Source organism: Pan paniscus, chromosome 13 (genome assembly GCF_029289425.2).
Source record: "Pan paniscus chromosome 13, NHGRI_mPanPan1-v2.0_pri, whole genome shotgun sequence".
NCBI lineage: Eukaryota > Metazoa > Chordata > Mammalia > Primates > Hominidae > Pan > Pan paniscus.
This window is the reverse complement of record NC_073262.2, coordinates 73608073-73627211: the sequence shown is the minus strand read 5'-3', so window position 1 is coordinate 73627211 and position 19139 is coordinate 73608073. Positions and strand designations below refer to the sequence as shown.

The window sequence follows — 19139 nt, the reverse complement described above, 5'->3', positions numbered from 1 at the left end:
TCTAACCTCTATCTAGGTATTTTACAGGAACCTCAAATGTAACACAATCAATACTTAACTCATCGTCTACCCTATTTTCATAGTGCTACTGCCATATAGTAGCACTGAAACACGTGACTCGTTTTGGTAAAAACTTTATGATATACTCAGGTAGGAACGTGATCTTACCTCTGTAAACCCATCTTTAAGAGGTGTAATAGGTGTACCAGCCATTTGTCCTGGAAGAGAAATTTTCTTTCCTTCCTCAAATGGGCGTGTAGGTATTCGATGCAAATAACCATATCCAATGCCACATCCTAGGCTATAAAAACATTTTTTTCTTAACATTGTTATCTATCACAGCTTGTATTTCTTTGAGGTGTTTTTTTTTGGGGGAGGGGGTAACCCAAGAGCATAGATTCAAGTTGCCCTGAACATGCACTCCCTTCTTTGAGATTTTAAAAGATAAAAACAAACAAATTTCTATTCTTTTAGATAATGTCATCTAAGCAGAGGTCTCCCAGACCACCCCACAGAAAACAACACCCTGCCCTCCACTGTGGATATCACCCTTACTCCTTTATTTTTCAAGAATTCATCACCATCCAACACACTACATATTTATTTACTATCTCTCTCCCCCAACAAAATGTTAAGGTCCTGAAGGGCAGAGACCTTGACTGTTTACTGCCTTCATAGCTGCCGGCACATGGCAGACATTTGATGATTACTTGCTAAACAAATGACATCGATACAGCCTTTCCACTGAAGAGCTCTAAGCTCGTCTGTATGATGACATCATTTACACATTCCATAGTTCTCTTTCAGAACCTGACACAAATCAGTCATGTATGTTCAACCCAGATCTCTTCTATTTCATCCTCCCACTGCCACCAGAGGCATTTTTCTAGTAAGATGTGATCACATTGCTTCTTTCTAGTCTGATGTCTTCTCAACATTCCTTTCTCTTTCCTCCCTTTGGGGAATTACTTCTCTGCTGTTGTGTGCAGTGCTGGTAGGATTGTCAATCAGAGTGTCTGCCCTGCCCAAACCAAGGGAATGGCTCATGGTCAAAGCCAGGCCAATTTCTCTTGCCCATGGCTGCAAACCTTGGGAGTCAGAGAAAAAACAAAAATGGGTTTAGTAGAATGAATGCTGATGACATTGCCAAATACTTCTTCCTATCTAAATCCCTAGAGGTTTTCTGAGTCCTGTCCTTTCTACATCTGGTTCTTCAGCTGTTTCCTTGATTATATGAGCTAATCCATATCATTAAGTATGTTATCTGCTTATGATGGTGACAGCTAGTTTTTACCATTTGAACCCAAAACCCCTTACTGATACAATTATCACAGCCTCAACTGCTCAAAATATATCAGAAGTCCTGACCGTGGTATTTAAGGCTCTCCATAATGAGGTTCCAACTTATGTTTCCATCATGATGTCTTTTATTTCCCAAACAACTTGACAATTTCAGAGTAGGCCATGCATGAATACCTCTGTGCCTTTCTCTTGCCACATCATCTATTATCTCCACTGCCACCAAAAGCTGGGTGAGCAGGCAGTGGCCAACTTCAGCCTTTTTAATTTTATTTATTTATTTATTTATTAAGACAATTTATTATTCTGTTGCCCAGGCTGTAGCGCAGTGGCATGATCTTGGCTCACTGCGACCTCTGCCTCCTGGGCTCAAGCAATCCTCCCGCCTGAGCCTCCTGAGTAGCTAGGACTATAGGTGCATGCCACCACATCTGGCTAATTTTTGTATTTTTTGTAGAGACAACGGTTCTTCAGGTTGCCCAGGCTGGTACTGAACTCCTGAATTCAAGTGATCCACCCGCCTCAGCCTCCCAAAGCGGTAGTACTACAGGCGTGAGCCACCATGCCAGGCCTAGCTCCTCCTTTACCAGTCTGATATGCACAATGATGCTTCATCTCACAATTATTTGTTCCTTCTTCCCTTCTTCCCTCACAATCAAAACTGCAATTCAGCCAGGCATGGAAGATCACACCTATAATCTCAGGACTTTGGGAGGCCAAGGTGGGAAGATTGCTTGAAGCGAAGAGTTCAAGACCAGCCTGGGAAACAAAGCAAGGCCCCATCTCTAAAAAAGAGTTTCTAAATTAGCCGAGTACAGTGTGTACACCTGTAGTCCCAGGTACTCAGGAAGCTGAGGCGGGAGGACAGCTTGAGCCCAGGAGTTAAAGGCTGCAGTGAACTATGATTGTGCTCCAGCCCAGAGAGCAAGACGCTGTCTCCAAACAAACAAACAAAACCCTGCAATTCTCACTGGACTGGGATTTAGAGAAATAAAGATTAAATAATTTATATTGATCAATTATGGCCTTTCAGAGGTAGCTACATTTGAAAACAAGGTGCTTACTGGTCAAAGTAATTAAGTGGTAATAGACAATGCACTTGAGGCAACAGCAAGACCCTGGGCAAACTTAAAGACAGCCTAAGAATGAAATTAAGAGAAATAAGATTTAATAAATGAAATGTGGTCAGCCTCTGAGGAAGGAATAAAAACAGAAGCACAAAAAGACCAAATGCATGGTCAGAGGCAGACTGACGAAAATGTTCTGTATGGGCCTAGCTAATGCAATGGCCAACTGACAGTATTAAACACATCAAAAGAAAAAATGTCTTCCAAAGAATGTAGCCAAATTTAGTTAACATAATTAAAAATGAAAGAATATGTGATGTTCTTTGCTGTTGGTCTTCACTGTCCACAGAATCTCTTCCTCCAGTTTGATTCCATGCTCAGCAGGCACTCTTGTGGTACTAATCTGACCTGAGTATTCTTCTAACTAGAGAGGGGGTATTTTTCTATTGCAAACTGAAAATTTGTCATTCAAATACAGCAGCTTCTCTGCAAATGTAGTTTATATGAGGAAGTGCCTCTTGTAATGAATAAATTTTGAATGCCTCGAATAGATCCTATTTCTGGGCATTTACAAACCTGGGCAATGGACAATGATAATTTGATCAAGTATTGCCCCATATAGGCCAGACTCTTGGATGACACATCTATCTTACTTTTCTCAAACTGCAACAAGTTAGAATACTTGTGGCGAAACATTCAGCTGGAGAATCTCAGGTAGTGTGGGTAAAGATACTGTGAGCAAACGGAGGCTTTTCCTGCCTGCAGCAACTAAGTTATCCTTTTCCCAGCATGGGATTAGAACTTTTGAAAACATGTGGAAAGTTTCCAAATTCTAGGCTTTTCTATAATTATGGCTTATGCGCAATAATTTCTCAATTAAAAAGAAATGCTGTTAGCTCTTAGGTTAGTAAAGAAAAGGACTATAGTATATATACTATGTTCCCTAGATATGTACTTCAAAAAAATTGGTTTCAATATTCTAGACTAGCTCTTCCCTTTTTTTTAAGAGGAGTCTTAAAATAAACCAGTAACTTCTTTCAAAATAAAAACAATCAATGTCTGCAACATATCTGACTGGTATGTTTAAGCAGTCATAACTTAGTCTAAAAAATGACCTTACCTGCCTTCTCCACCCCATGCAGAATTTGGTGTAATAATCACTTCTCGACAGTTATCAGTGTCTGTGTTGTACACATACAGTTTCAATGGTTTTGCTTCATGTGTTTCGATAAGGCTGAATAGATCTTCAGACTGCAAAAGTGTCACAGGAGAAAATGTTTCACGTTACCATACTTTGGAACAGTGTGTCTCAAACCTGGCTATCAGAATCACCTGAGAAATCTAAGAAAAAAATACAGATTCTGGGCCCTGCCCCAGACATAAAAATCACAAGCAGGTTTAATTCAATATATTAATTCAAGCAAAGCCTACTTACTACATACAAGGCTTTATGGCCAGTTCCTTAAGATCTAGTTGGCACTCTTAGTACAATTCTTTTACACCCGAGTTCTACATATTCTGCTTTTACTTCCCATTATTAAGACCTGGTTGTCTGGGCACCTCATTTCTCACTCTTTTTTTTTTCTTCTTTTTTTGAGACAGGGTCTCTCTAACTGTTGCCTGGGCTAGAGTGCAGTGGCATGATTTTGCCTCACTGCAGCCTCAACCTCTCAGGCTCAAGTGATCCTTCCACCTCAGCCTCCCAGGTAGCTGGGACTATAGGCATGCACCACCATGCCTGGCTAATTTTTGTATTTGTTGTAGAGACAAGGTCTCACTATGCTGCCCAGACTGGTCTCGAACTCCTGAGCTCAAGTAATTCTCCCATCTCGGCCTCCCAAAGTGCTGAGATTATGGGCATGAGCCACTGTGCCCAGCCTTTTCTCTCATTTTTGATTTAGCAATGTATACTTCCGCTAGCTAAGAGACAAGGAAAAGGATGTAATATAGCTGAGCTAATGCTGTCACTGAACAAAAAGGGGAAGAGAAAATGAAATCAATGAACAATTGAAAATGAGAATTTGATTTAGACTTGAGGTATGCAAAGATTTCTGTATATTACACATAAAATCTGTGCAATTGCCGCACAGTATGTGTTTTTCCTCACAGCTATACCTAATAAGACACCTACCAGATGTTCCATTTAACACCCTGAGGCTTAAGTTATTCTTGATCAGCAAAGACTGAAATTTTAACTCTAAATGCAAAGCATGCAAATATCTTTCTCAACTCAAACCTCAATGAGAAAATTTTATATAGTTCTCACTATGAATAAACACACGAATTACCTCATTCATGACTGTATCTGCTCCAATTATATAATCACTGTGTGGTCTAAGACCTGCCAGTGCTGCAGGAGAATTTGATTCCACCTCCTAGAATGACATAAACACACCCTCAAATTAATGTATATAAAATAATCTTCCAAGGTTTATAGTCCAATTTTTAATTATGTTGATTTTTAAAATCTGTATACTTCTGTCTTGCTAGAGATGTGTCAGATGTCAGAAACTACAGAATATATTTTAAACTTCTGAGCATAAAAATTACATATTTAACAAATATTTAAAATATTTTTGTAGCTATCTACTCTAACATATCTTATAATGAATAAATCATTAGAAAAAGTTCTTAAACTTGTACATTTGCTTCTCTTTCTCAACTTAAAAAAAAATTGATCCATACTTAAAAAGCAATGAACGCTGATTTTTGGCAAAAATTGCCTATTAATAATATCCTTACAATCTTATTAAGCCAGAAACAACCATTGTTAAAACATCTTTCCACACTGCTTCATGAACCTCCAGTAACAGTTCACAGTTGATACGTACCAGCACATGCCAAACATTTTCATTTGCCCCATCAAAGCTGCAGAAACGAATGCTCACTCCCAATAAGCCCTGGCCGCCCCACAGGTTACTTGGTGTGACTGAGGTCTCTCGCAGTTCCAATGTTTTGCTGCTATAGATAAGCATCTTTACAGGCTTTTCAACATTTGCTTTCAGCAGATCCTTAAGAGTGTCATTGTCTTTATTCTGTGAACACATAGAAATCACATTCCTTAGTAAATAAAAATTTAATGTTAGCTTAAGCATCCTATGGCCCTATAAGAGTAATATTAATAATCAACATAAATAAAACATTCAACAAAGGTTTCACCAACATTTAAATTTTCTTCTATGTAAAAGAATGTCAAGAAATTAAGAACTCTTATGTTAGCAACAACTTGAAACTGACTTTTTTCTAATAGCTCATTATGGATTATGGAATTTACAACCCAACATTATTTAGAATGATCTAGGGCTTCAATGTGTAAAAACAAAATATGCCATAAGAAGTCACATTACTAACGAAGTTGTGATGACTTTGATTATAAAAATCTAAAACATTTACTGGGGTTAACGTTTAATTTTGGACTCTATTTCTAAATACATGCTTTATTAAGAGCTGGATAGAAAAGAAAGTAGAAACAGCATATTAAATATTTCATTTCATAAACAAATAAAGGCCAGATGTTGGCCTTTATTTATATGTCAGAGATGTTGTAAGTAATGAACGAAAACTTAAGACTGTTATGAAAAATTAAACCAACCAAGTGGCTACTGTCCTAAGAATTTGCTGAGATTATATAATTTCTTTATCTTAGAACTTTATTACAGGTAAACTCTAAACAAGGTATAAAAAGTGGTTTTAATTTGGTACTTTGGAGCACATCTCTCTGTCTGGTTCTAATAACATTATTCATATATTGTGAAACTTAGCACCAAGAAAACTGACAAGTTTGAGAGAATGAGATGAGAGAATGAATCTTTCTAGTAATCCATTTGTCAACAACCAACAGAAGTCTGACATCTTTAAAAAGCAATCTTTTACATCTTAATTATTTCTTTCTGCTTATAAAAATTAAATATTTAACATATAAAAGACTCCACTGATTCTAGAGACTTCCCTAAGATAATCAGTGGAGCATAAGGTATAATATTCTAGATATTTCAATGTTTATTAATACATGATTATTTCTATAAATTGGCATACTACACATAATGATTGTAACTAATAAATACCCATCTCAGGTCATCTGAAAAATTCCATTTTTGAGAGATTACAAATACTATAGACAAAACTACAAAAAGTTGAACTTACTAATCTTGAACCATTAATAGAAACAATAAAATCAAAGAAAGGCTCCAAACCAGCTCTGTGTCCTGGGGAATTTTCTTGTACCTGCGGAAACAAAAACGACAAAAATAAAAAATGTAAAGCTTAGGTGAAAATTGTAAGCCGAATCTCTCTTTTCAGTAAAAATAGACCAATTTCACTGATAATGAAATACAGTACACGCTAGTTCTCTCATTTCTCTTCATCTCTCCCAGATAATGCCCGTCCAGCTCCCTAAACTCTACCCATTCTTTAAGTTAATCTTCTATTTATATTTTTATTTTATTTCTTTGAGACAGACTCCACCTCTGTTGCCCAGGCTGGAATGCAGTGGCACAATCTCGGTTCACTGCAACCTCTGCCTCCCTGATTCAAGCGATTCTTGTGCCTCAGCCTGCCGAGTACCTGGGAGGACTATAGGTGCGTACCACCATGTCCAACTAATTTTTGTATTTTTTGTAGAGACAGGGTTTCGCCTTGTTGCCCAGGCTGGTCCTGAACTCCTGGGCTCAAGGGATCCACCCGCCTCAACCTCCCAAAGTGCTGGGATTACAGGTGTGAGCCACTGCACCGGGCCTAGTTCATCTTCTACATGAGGTTTTCCCTCTGTGGTTCTATTTCTGCACCACTTTCTCCTTTTTTGGGAGAAAGGGGCTAATCCTCTCAGCAATTAGCAGGGGACACAGCAGACAGTTAGTCACTACAATTAAGTGACAAATTCAAGCAATTATTCCTTGACTACTACTAGCAAGGCACCACTCAGTTACAAAGCAAATACAGGCACATAGTCACCTATGTCAAGACATTTATAATCTGTTGAGGAATAGGTGAGAAGAGGAAGGGGCAATGGATACACAGCCCTCTAATCACTATAATGTAAAACCAAACAGGCTAAAGGCTATTTGGTATAAGGTTCTAAGGGAAAGATTAATTCTGACTGAAGAAGCTTCAGACATAAAAAGTGATAAGGAATTGTGGTTTAAAAAGAGGGTAGAACATTCAAAGGTAAAGATGGTCAAGGGGGTAGGAAGGACATCTGAAAATGGACAAAACAGTATGAGTAAACACCCGAAGCAGGAGTCTGAAGAATGAGGATCACAGCATGTGTAGCTAGACAACAGAGTAGTGTGGACAGAAATAGAGAATTATAGACTTTGAAAACTAGGATTAACCCAGAAATCCTCTAATCCAGGGATCTTAAATTGAGGTCTGTGGATGGCTTCAGAGAATACTACAGCTCCTGAAATTACACACTATCTTTTATATGAATAAGCAGTTTTCAGGGTGTAAATATTGGTGGCTTTCATCAGATTCTCAAAGGGTTTCTCCATAACTCCAAGAAGGTTTAAAAACCAGGGATTTTGTGCAATTCTTTCATTTGATAGGTTAAAAAAAATTATCATGTCTTGCTTATGATTCCATAGCTGCCTAATGGTGGAAGTTAAACTCAAAAATTCATCTTTTTTATTTTTATTTTTTGAGACAAGAGTCTTGCTCTGTTGCCTAGGCTGGAGTGCAGTGACACAATCTCGGCTTACTGCAACCTCCATCTCCCGGGTTCAAGCAATTCTTGTGCCTCAGCCTCCCAAGTAGCTGGGATTACAGGTGTGCACCACCATCACACCGCCTAATTTTTTTTTTTTTTTTTTTTTTTTGTAGAGGCATGGTTTCACCATGTTGGCCAGGCTGGTCTCAAACTCCTGGCCTCAAGTGATCTGCCCGCCTCGGCCTCCCAATGTGTTGGGATTACAGGTGTGAGCCACTGCATCCGGCCAAAAGTCCATCTTGAAACTATTAGTCTAACAAAAGGCTGGAAAGAAGGGGTAGAGCTACATTTACTGGCCTTTAAATGAAAGAGTGAGATTACTTTTAATATAATTCATAGGTTCATAGAATAAAAAAGATTACTTAGCTTCTCAACAACTCAAATGTTTATCATCCCATATTTGATAATGGACTGTCAAATTTTCAAAATTTACAGTAGTAAAATGTTAGTAGCTAGTAACAGAAATATGACAAAAAAGTAAAAAATATAATCCACTCCACATTTTTTTTCCAAAATATTTTCCTAAGGAATTTTTATTCTGCTTGATATTATTAAGTGCTGTCAAAACTATTCCATGGCCAGGTGCAGTGGCTCATGCCTGTAATCCCAGAACTTTAGGAGGACAAGGCAGGAGGATTGGAGTCCAGGAGTTTGAGACTAGCCTGGGCAATATAGGGAGACCCCTGTTTCTACAAAAAAATTAGCCAGGTATGGGGGTATGCTTCTGTAGTCCCAGCTACTTGGAAGGCTGAGCTGGGAGGATCACTCGCACCCAGGAGATTGAGGCTGCAATGAGTCCAGGTCGCACCACTGCACTCCGGCATAGGCGACAGGGCGAGACCCTGTCTCAAAATAAAACAAAACAAAAAAAATCTATTCCACAAGAACAAAAGTTTGCATTGATATTTATAGGTTGACTTTCTGTAATAGTCCAAATAGTTCTATAGTCAGTTTTGCAAATAACAGCAGCAAATGACAGATACACTTTCAACCATACACAAAGCTACAGCTATTTATACAGTAACAAGTCATTTTAATACTTTCAAAATGGAACCCAGATTGTTCCTAAAATACATCCTTCTAATACCAGTGTCAATCAGAATTGTTCATTACCTCTTAATGTTACCTTTTATTTAAGCCAAATTATAGTATTGTCTCAGAAGAAGTAAAACTTGATATTCTTCTTTTGATAACAGTAAAGAATAGTTGCCCTATATAGACGGTTCAATGTCTAACTCCCTAAAACTGTTTGATCATGTTTTTTATGTTTCCCTGCAAATTTGGGACCAAATCATTTTGTAAATTAAATAAGTTAAATATCAAAGGGATCTATTAAAGGTGTTCAGTTTCTTCTTCTTCTTCTTCTTTTTTTTTTTTGGAGACAAGGTCCCACTCTGTCACTCAGGCTGTAGTGGAGTGGGGTGCATCCATAGCTTACTCCTGGCCTCCCAAGCAGCTGGGACTACATGTGTGCACCACCATGCCCAGCTAATTTTTAAATTTTTTCTAGTGCACCACCACGCGCAGCTAATTTTTAAATTTTTTCTAGTGCACCACCATGCTCAGCTAATTTTTTAATTTTTTATAGAGATGGGGGTCTTGCTATGTTGCCAATGCAGGTCTCGAACTCCTAGTCTCAAGTGATCCTCCCATCTCAGCCTCCCAAAGCACTAGGATTACAGGGGCACGTCACCATACCCAGCTTTTAGTTTCTGTATACTCAGTTTTCTATGGGGGTTATTTCATATTCTGTATGTTATCAAATAAAATGTCTAGGGCTCAAAATAGCATATTTCTTCTCAAATGGCAACTCTGAAAGGTAAAGTAGTGGCTGCCTGGAGTCACAAGAAAAGTGAGGTCAAGTCACAGCTACTGGGGACAAAGTCAGATCAACTAGATGTGAAATGCCTATTAGGTGGTTATCAATTAGATGTGAAAGGCCTCAGGTGTGAAAGGGAATGAACAGCACAGATCCTTAGGCGCCTCCTCAGAGTGGAGTTTCTCATCTAATAAAGCCCACATCTAATCATCTAATTCTCTGAATCTGAATGTTTCTAAAAAACTATTAATAGCATTTTATCTAGAACTCAACTAGGTCACTGATCAATTTCAGACTTTGCCACTGAGACTGCCAGAAGTTTACCTTTTAGTTAAAAAGGGCTAAAGACAGCACTTTTATAAGGTAATCACTCATGTAGAAAGCTGACCCTGCATACTGATTCTTACTAGGCCACCCTTATAAAGTTTAAAGTATAAACTTCAGAGTATAAAGTTTAAACTATTTGTCTGAAATGGAAATTTTCCAATATCAGAAGTATTTTTCCTATAATTCAAAAATGATTCAATAGCTAAATTTGAATTCTAAAATAAACTTGATCCTTTCCCTAGCTCTATTTTTCTATTTCATTTGTTACTAACATCGATTTCCTCTCTGTTTCTAATGGCCCTTGAAATTAACTTCTTTCCTAAATTTATTTACATCATTAGTATCTGCACAATTACATAGGTAGGTATCTTAATTACTGCTAGGAAGTCAGCAGAGAGTGCCCTAGAAAAATCCTCTCTTTGACCCTCATATACCTAAAGGAAATTTCCTATATTTTGTAGCATGGAAAATATGATCTACAACATAGCAAACCAAACACTGACACAGGTAAGTTTCTCTTGCAATGTTATCCACTGACAAGAATCTCCTGGCACGTAATCTCTCAAGCATCAGATTACCACTTCAATACTTTCTATCCCCTATGAGATCTCCTGATTATTAATTTATCTTCGCTTTCTTCAAGTCATCTTAACTAAAAGTCTATATATACTTGGCTCCACAGACCATTTAACATTTATTACTGGGCCAAATATCAAAGCAATTTACAATGAACAGGTTAAATTTGTAAATTTAATAATTAAGGCCAGGCACGGTGGCTCACACTTGTTATCCCAGCACTTTGGGAGGCAGAGGTGAGAGGATCTCCTGAGGCTAGGAGTTCAAGACCAGCTTGGGCAACAAAGTGAGACTCCATCTCTACAAAAATTTTTTAAAAAATTAGCCAGGCATAGTGGCAAGTGCCTGTAGTCCCAGCAACTCAGGAAGCTAAGGCGGGAGGATTGCTCGAGCCCAGGAGGTCGAGACTACAGTGAGTCAGGATCACGCCACTGCACTTCAGCCTGGGCGACAGAGCAAGGCTCCATCTCACAAATAAATAAATAAATAAGATTTTAAAAGATTATATACAGTGAAAAAATAATAGACTTTTAGAGCCAGACTGAGTTGGTTTTAAGCCATGATTTTGTCCAGTTATTAGCTGTGTGAGCTTGGTAAAGTTTATTTACCACGCTGGGCCTCAATTTTCTCATTTGCAAGTAAGGGATAACGCCATCTTCTTCACAAGAATGTTGTAAAGATTCAATGAGTTAAGTTTATGAAATGCCTAGCTAAGTCTCAAGCCTATGATAGAAGGCCAAGAAATCTTAAGCTCATCCTCCTAACTCTGCAATCACCATCTGAGGGTAAATCTTTATAGCTAACCAATTCCTGGACACGACATTATTTTTACAACCATATTAAATACCTTTTACTCTTAAAAAGAAAAAATAAAACTTGTAAAGTGTTAGCAGGAAAGAGAGACAAACCATTTTTTCAAATGTTGCCTCCCACAAATCAATTCCAGATGGATGGTAGCTCTAAAAGGTCAAGGGTAAAACAATAAACGCTGTAGAGAAAAACATAAGAGAATATCTTTGAGACCTTCAAGTTTGCGAAGGCTTCCTAATAAACTGGACACAAAATGCACTAACCATAAACTAAAATAAATTGATAAAGTGAACTACACTAAGAACTTCTGCTCATCAAAAGGTATAATTAAGAAAGTAAAAAGATATAATACATATCCAACAAAGGATCTGTATCCAGAAGAAATCTTGAACTACTGTAAAGCGTTCAGAAAGACAGACAATAAAACTGCAAGATACTATTTCTTGTCCACTGGAATGACCATAATTAAAAAGAGAGTAACAAGCATTGGCAAGGATGTGGAGAAAATGGAACACTCATACATTTGCTGGTGGGAATGTAAAATGGTGTAGCCGCTGTGGAAAACAGTTTGGCAGATCCTCAAAATGTTACACACAAAGTTATCACATGATCCAGCAATTCCACTCCAGGTATACAAATAACCAAGGAAAATGAAAATATATCTCCATGCAAAAACCTGTACACAAATTTCATAGCAGCATTATTCATAATATCCCTAACGTAGAAACAGCCCAAATGTCCCCCAACTGATAAATGGATACAGAAAATGTGGTATACCCATAAGAAAGGATGAAGTACCAATGCACGCTATGACATGGATAAATCTTGAAAACATTATGCTAAGTGAAAGAAGCTAGGCACAGAAGACCACATATTGTTTGATTCAATTAATATGAAATGTCCGCAATAGACAAATCCATAGAGACAGAAAGCAGATTAGTTGTTATGAGGGGTTGTGGGTGGAAGAATGGGGGAATGGCTACTAATACATACGGGTTTCTTTCTGGAGTAATACACAGATTCTGGAATTAGGCAGTGGTGATGGTTGCAGAACTCTATGAATATACTAAAAACCCACCAAACTGTATACTTTAGAAGTCTGAACTTTCTGGTATGTAACTTTTATCACAATAAAGTTGCTTAAAACAGAAAAAAAGACAACCCAATAGAGAAATGGAGAAAAGATTTTAGCAGACACTAAACAAACAGGATACTGAAGTGATCTATAAATATGAAAATGTGCTCAACTTCAATGGTCATCAAGGAAATGCAAATTAAAACCACAATGCAACACTACTACACATCTATCAGAATGAATGAAATTAAAAAGATGAAAAATATTAAGTGTTAGTGAGGACGTAGGACATTTAGAAACCTCAATTACTGCTAGTTAGAATGCAAACTAGTAAATGACTTGGCGATATCTATTAATATTGAAAATATGCACACCTTTTGATCGTATATTCCAACCTTGGGTATATACCCAACAGAAATGGGTATACACATGTTCTCTAAAAGCAATACACTATAATGTTCATAGTAGCACTATTTATAAAAGCCCCAAACTGAAAACTACAAAAATCCCCATCAACAGGTTAATAAATATTGGCATATTCTCTCAATGGCACCAAATACATTAATGACATGAAAGGTCTACAATAATATACATGAATCAATCTCACAAGCAATATCTGAGCAAAAGAAGCCAGATACAAATGAGTACCTAGCACATGGTTCCCCTTATACAAAGTACAAGAACAGGCCAAACTAATCTATGCTGTTAGAAATCAGGATATTCATCCTGCGGAGGTGGGAGTTGTGCAGGATGTCACTGGAAAGGGATAAGAGGCTGGTTACATTAAGTGTGTTGCTTGTGAAAATTCACCAAGCTATACACTTGTGTGCACTCTTTTAATATAAAGCCTTAAAAGATGCTCCCTGTATCAAAACAAGTATACTGAGGTTACACTTTTTCCAATGCCTTTTTTTCCAATTCTTCTTAGGGCCACACGATTTACTTTGACAATTAAGAAACATAATAAAGCAGCTGAAAATACTAAAGAGCAATTATGCTTACAAAATAATAATTATAAAAAGATATATTACCAAAACATGGACAGGTAGAAGAAATTATGAACACACTAACTGGCAGTTGTAAGGTTCAAACTATACATCTGAGGTTAGCTTACAAAATAAAAACTACAGCAGCGTGAAAGAAATGCTTCTCTCCTAACATTCTAGAAAAAAAGGCTGCAATAAACAAGATGATATTTGCTAGACAACAAGCAAAAATGAGAAGCTTATGATGAAACTGCACAGTAAAGGGGCATCTCTATTACATAAAAAAATTTGCATCAATGATTAGAAGCTGGATTTTTTAATCACCAACTTTATAGAAATAATCCCTAAAGTGGTGTCATTCAACTACAGTGGATGATTTCAGTAGGTTCTGAAATCAATTTAGTGTGTCACAAAAGACAAGTATCAAAACACAATATCACAATAGAAAATCTGTCAAAAATGCATGATATAATAAAGGCCTATATTCTTCATGAAATGTAGTATGTACTGGTTGCAATGGAAAATACATTTTTTGGTTTGAGCTACAATAAAAATAAAGTTAGGAAAAGCTGTCCTACAAGATACCGTTAATACTTTTGCTCCATCAAGTTCCTGGTAAAAAAAAAAAAAAAAAAGCAATTCACTTCTTGACTTTTCCCTCCACTTCTGATCCCGTATCATTAAAAGTTTTACCAGATTTAGCCTAAACTTTTCTTTTCTTTTAACACACAGACCTAACTATTGCTTTCCAGTGAAGCATTCATCTCTTCTTCCAGGATTAAGAATGTTCAACTACTACTACTTATGCTAGGTTTGGGTCATTTCACATTATCTCTTTCTCTCTTTAATTCTTCACTTGGGGGAGGGAGGAATGGCAGAGTAAGAGGGAAGAAGTGTTTGGGTGGAGCTGGGTGTCAGGGGGCATTCTCCCAACTGCACTGGTCTACTGACTTACATACCTTCAGTTGAGGTATACAGACCTTCTACCTTAAAGTAACAAAGAAAGTAAACCACAAGGCAACTTGCAGCACACAGGATATCACCAGACTACATGCTGCACTAGGTGATACACAAAGACACACTTATCCATGTTTCTGGCTGATATGTAAATTATCTTCCTTAAGTTTTCTAACAATGAAAATTTTACCATAAAATTGGCTTACTAGAATGTATAACTGTCTCCTTTTTATTACTACACCATATATTCCTTTTCCACACATAAAATGCAGAAAAGCCCCATTGAATGACTATCTACACTATCATCTCTTCTAACACTCTCCCTCTTGTACTGCTTTTAAAAACAGTGGAGATGTTAAACAAGACTAGAAAATAAATTCAATCCAAGCAATACCTAAATGATGACCCACCTCAACTATAAACATAAATCCTCATGCACTATATGTGTGCGTAGGTGATCAAAATGATGGGAAAAGATCTGGGAATGTGATATAATAAAAAGAAATCCTAAATCCTCCGTGGTTATAATAAGCATTTTTTTAGTGAGGAGGGTGAGGGAGCTATAGTAGTCCCCGTTATCTGCAGGGGATATGTTCCAAGACCTCCCATGGATGCTTGAAATTGCAGAGTACCAAACCCTACATATACTGTACTATATTTTTTCCCATATGCAAACACTTATCATAAAGCTTAATTTATATGCTAGGCATAGTAAGAGATTAACAACAATAACTAATAATATAAAACAGAACAATCTACCACTTATGAACTGTTTATTTCTGGAATTTTCCATCTGATATTTTTGGACCTCAGTTGACCAAAGGTAACTGAAGCCACAGAAAGTCAAACTGTGGATAAGGAGAGACTACTATATTCTATGTCTGCAAATGGGTAAGTTTCCTTATTTGGGTCTTGACACAAATGTGTGGTAAATAATTTTGCAGTAGACTAGAAGAGTTCAAGCCTCACCTGCTAAAACATTTTCTTCACATGTTCTTCCAAAACAAAGCAAAGTACATGTTCTCCTGACACTAACCCTGACATAATTTTTAACATTCAAGCAATTTAAAATAAAATTGTAATGGCAACTAAAAGGAAATAAAAACCCATTATTGCATAATAGTTTTCCAGAAAAGATCTGTACATTAGAAAAACAACATCGAAAGAAATTGAAGTTTGCTCTAAAAGAAGCAAAAACTCTGACAACTTCTGAACACATTTTATATTCTTCAAATAACTTAGGGATTTGTTTCTTAGGGAAAGAAAACTTGCTCTGTGACCTTGGGCAAATCAGATTGACTTCTCTGTGCTTTTTTTCTTTTTTTTGAGATGGAGTTTCCCTCTTGTTCCCAGGTTGGAGTACAGTGATGCAATCTCAGCTCACAGCAACCTCCGCCTCCTGGGTTTAAGTAATTCTCCTGCTTCAGCCTCCCAAGTAGCTGGGATTACAGGCGCCCATCGCCATGCCTGGCTAAGTTTCTGTACATTTTAGCAGAGACAAGGTTTCACCATGTTGGCCAGGCTAGTCGCAAACTCCTGACCTCAGGTGATCACCGCCTCGGCCTCCCAAAGTGCTGGGATTACAGGCCTGTGCTTCTTTTCTTTAGCTGCAAAAATGAGGAGGCTAACTATGTAATCTGTAAGCCTGAATGACCCACCATGAAGTAAGTCTAACTGTTGCTAAGCTATCTATAGATTCTACAATGAAGAAAATCAAATACAGCAAGATCATTTTAATTGCATAGACTCTTTCAGCCATTTTAATTAATGTGTGTAGTAACACTGTAGCAATGCAATGAAAAGGATACTGGCACTCCCCATTTAAAATTAAAAAACAATTTCCTTAAAAATGAGGATCGGAGGAAATTAACAGGCACCATTTATGTGTGTGCCTATATGACTAAAATTAATGGGTCAGATCTGACCTCAAACTTACGTTTTAAACAGCAGTAAAGTACAGGTTAGGTACACAGACAAAAAGTAACTGTTGCTTAATCAAATAAAAATACTAAAAATGTTTACAACTACAGTAGTATATTTTAGCTAGTATTGCCACGATACTGGTTCTACACAATAATGCAAATGCTAGTAATAAAGGCATCAGCTAACATTTGAATCCTTATTATATTCCACATTCTAAGTTAAGTGCTTTACATGGAATATCACATTTAACCCACAGGATAATCAAGGAGGTAGATAGTGTTGTTTTAAGAAAGAGATTTAATAATGCTCAATTGTTTTCATTATTTTCATACACAGTATCTAAAGTGTTTTTTAGTGGAAAAGGTAGAAGTGGCTCTGCTATTATCTGCACTTTTCAGATACAAAGACTGAAGCTTTTCAAAGCAGTTCAAAGGGTTGCTCAAGGAAACAGAATGAAGTGATAGAGCTGGCACTAGAATCCAGTTCCCAAAGGTGGTCTCTGGTGGTTGACTATGATAGTTTCTCAGTGTACTCATGTCCACAAAGATAACAAGATTCTTTCCTTCTGTCTTTATTTTTTTTAGAGACAGGATCTCACTTTACTGTCTAGGCTGGTCTCAAACTCCTGGCTTCAAGTAATACTCTGCCTCGGCCTCCCAAAGTGTTAGGATTACAGGTGACAGTCACTGTACCAGGTGCTTCCTCCTTTGTTTCCCTCTTTCCCTTCCCTGCCTCCTTCCCTCTCTCTTTCTTTTTCTTTCTCAAGCTCTCAATATTTTGCCACGGCTACTCTTGAACTCCTGGGCTCAAGCGGTCCTTCCACCTCAGCCTCCTGAGTACCTGGGACTACAGGCACATGCCACAAAGCCTGGATTTTACTTTTATTTAATTAATTAGGGCTGGGATGTGGCTCACAGCTATAGTCCCAGCACGTTGGGAGGCTAAAGCAGGAGGATCACTTGAGCCCGGGAGTTTGAGACCAGCCTGGGCAATGTGGCGAGACCTTGTCCCTTCAAAAAATCAGCCAGCTGTGGTGGTACGCACCTGTAGTCCCAACTACTTGGAAGGCTAGGGAGGGAGAACTGCTGGAGCCCATGAAGTCGAGGCTGCGGTGAGCTGGGACTGTGACACTGCACTCCAGCCTGGGCAACAGAGCAAAACCGGGTCTCTAAAAGAATTTTTTTTTTTGTGATGGAGTCTCACTCTGTCGCCCAGGCTGGAGTACACAGTGGCACCATCTCAGCTCACTGCAACCTCCACCTCCAGGGTTCAAGCGATTCTCCTGCCTCAGCCTCCTGAGTAGCTGGGATTACAGGCATGCGCCATCACGCCGGTCTAATTTTTGTATTTTTTGTAGATAGGGGGTTTCACCATGTTGGCCAGACTGGTCTTGAACTCCTGACCTCGGTGGTCCACCCGCCTCAGCCTCCCAAAGTGCTGGGATTACAGGCGTGAGCCACCGCACCTAGCCTTAAAATTTTTTTAAAAAAATTAACGAATTAATTAACTAATTTTAGAGATGCTGCTGTTACCCAGGCTGGAGTGCAGTGGTGTGAGGACAGCTCGCTGCAGCCTCAAAGTCCTTGGTCAAGTGACAATTTTGCTTTTATTGAGACCGGATCTCATTATGTTGCCCAGCGTGGTCTTAAACTCTTGGGCCCCCACCTCACCTCAGTCTCCTGATTGGAGTAGCTGGGATTACAGGTGCACACCATTATGCCCGGCTTAAGCTTCCTTATTTCTGACAATGTGCTTGAGCCTTCTCTCATTGATGCTTAAAAGAGAAAACAAAACCCCAGAATAATTATCTTCATGCTACAGTAAATTTATTTGCAATGCCAACAGGGAAATGTACAGTTTCTCAAAGTAACTACTTAGGACTAGGTGTGGTGGCTCATAAGTGTAATCCCAACACTTTGGGAAGCCAAGACGAGAGGATCGCTTGAGCCCAGGAGTTCAAGACCAGCCTGGGCAACATAGAAAGATCTCTCTACAAAAAAATTTTAAAATTGGCTAGACGTGGCAGCATATGCCTGTAAGCTACTCAGGAGGCTGAGATGAAAGGATTAATTGAGCCCAGGAGTTCAAGGCTGCAGTGGGCCATGACCACACCACAACACTGCAGCCATAGTGACAGAGTGAGACCCTGCTTCAAAAAAAAAAAAAGAGTCAGTTTCAAAAGCACATATCAAACTTTATATTTCCTAGTTTACATTAGTATTTTATAGTGAATCAATCAATATATATAATCCTTTCAATAGAATATTAAAGTAAGCAAAATGAACACACTGATGTTAACGGTTATTCTAAGCTCAACTTTTATAAAATTTGCAGAGGAATTATTAAAAAGCCCTGTTAGTATCTGACCCAGAAGGCAGAAGAATCAGTGTTGTACACTCTACTACTTACTGAAACCATAATTAACCACTAACAGCAGATCTCCCCCAGTGAGAATCCTGAGGATGATAGCGCAGGCATTAAAACACACCTCATCACATAGGTACGAAAGCATATACAGGCCGGGCGCAGTGGCTCATGCCTGTAACCCCAGCACTTTGTGAGGCTGAGGTGGGTGGATTGCTTGAACTCAGGAGTT

The 19139-nt window shown here is 38.2% G+C and overlaps 1 protein-coding gene across 1 annotated transcript in view; it reads right to left on the bottom strand.

The window, feature by feature from the left end:
* Nucleotides 1-19139, bottom strand: part of GORASP2 (golgi reassembly stacking protein 2) — a 38266-nt gene that overhangs the window by 12299 nt on the left and 6828 nt on the right. The window contains exons 2-6 of the mRNA XM_003824279.5: nt 6510-6590; nt 5198-5401; nt 4655-4741; nt 3487-3617; nt 169-301 (exon numbers count right to left, since the gene is read on the bottom strand). Coding sequence (XP_003824327.1) covers nt 169-301; nt 3487-3617; nt 4655-4741; nt 5198-5401; nt 6510-6590 — 636 coding nt within the window. The remainder of the gene's footprint in view (nt 1-168; nt 302-3486; nt 3618-4654; nt 4742-5197; nt 5402-6509; nt 6591-19139) is intronic.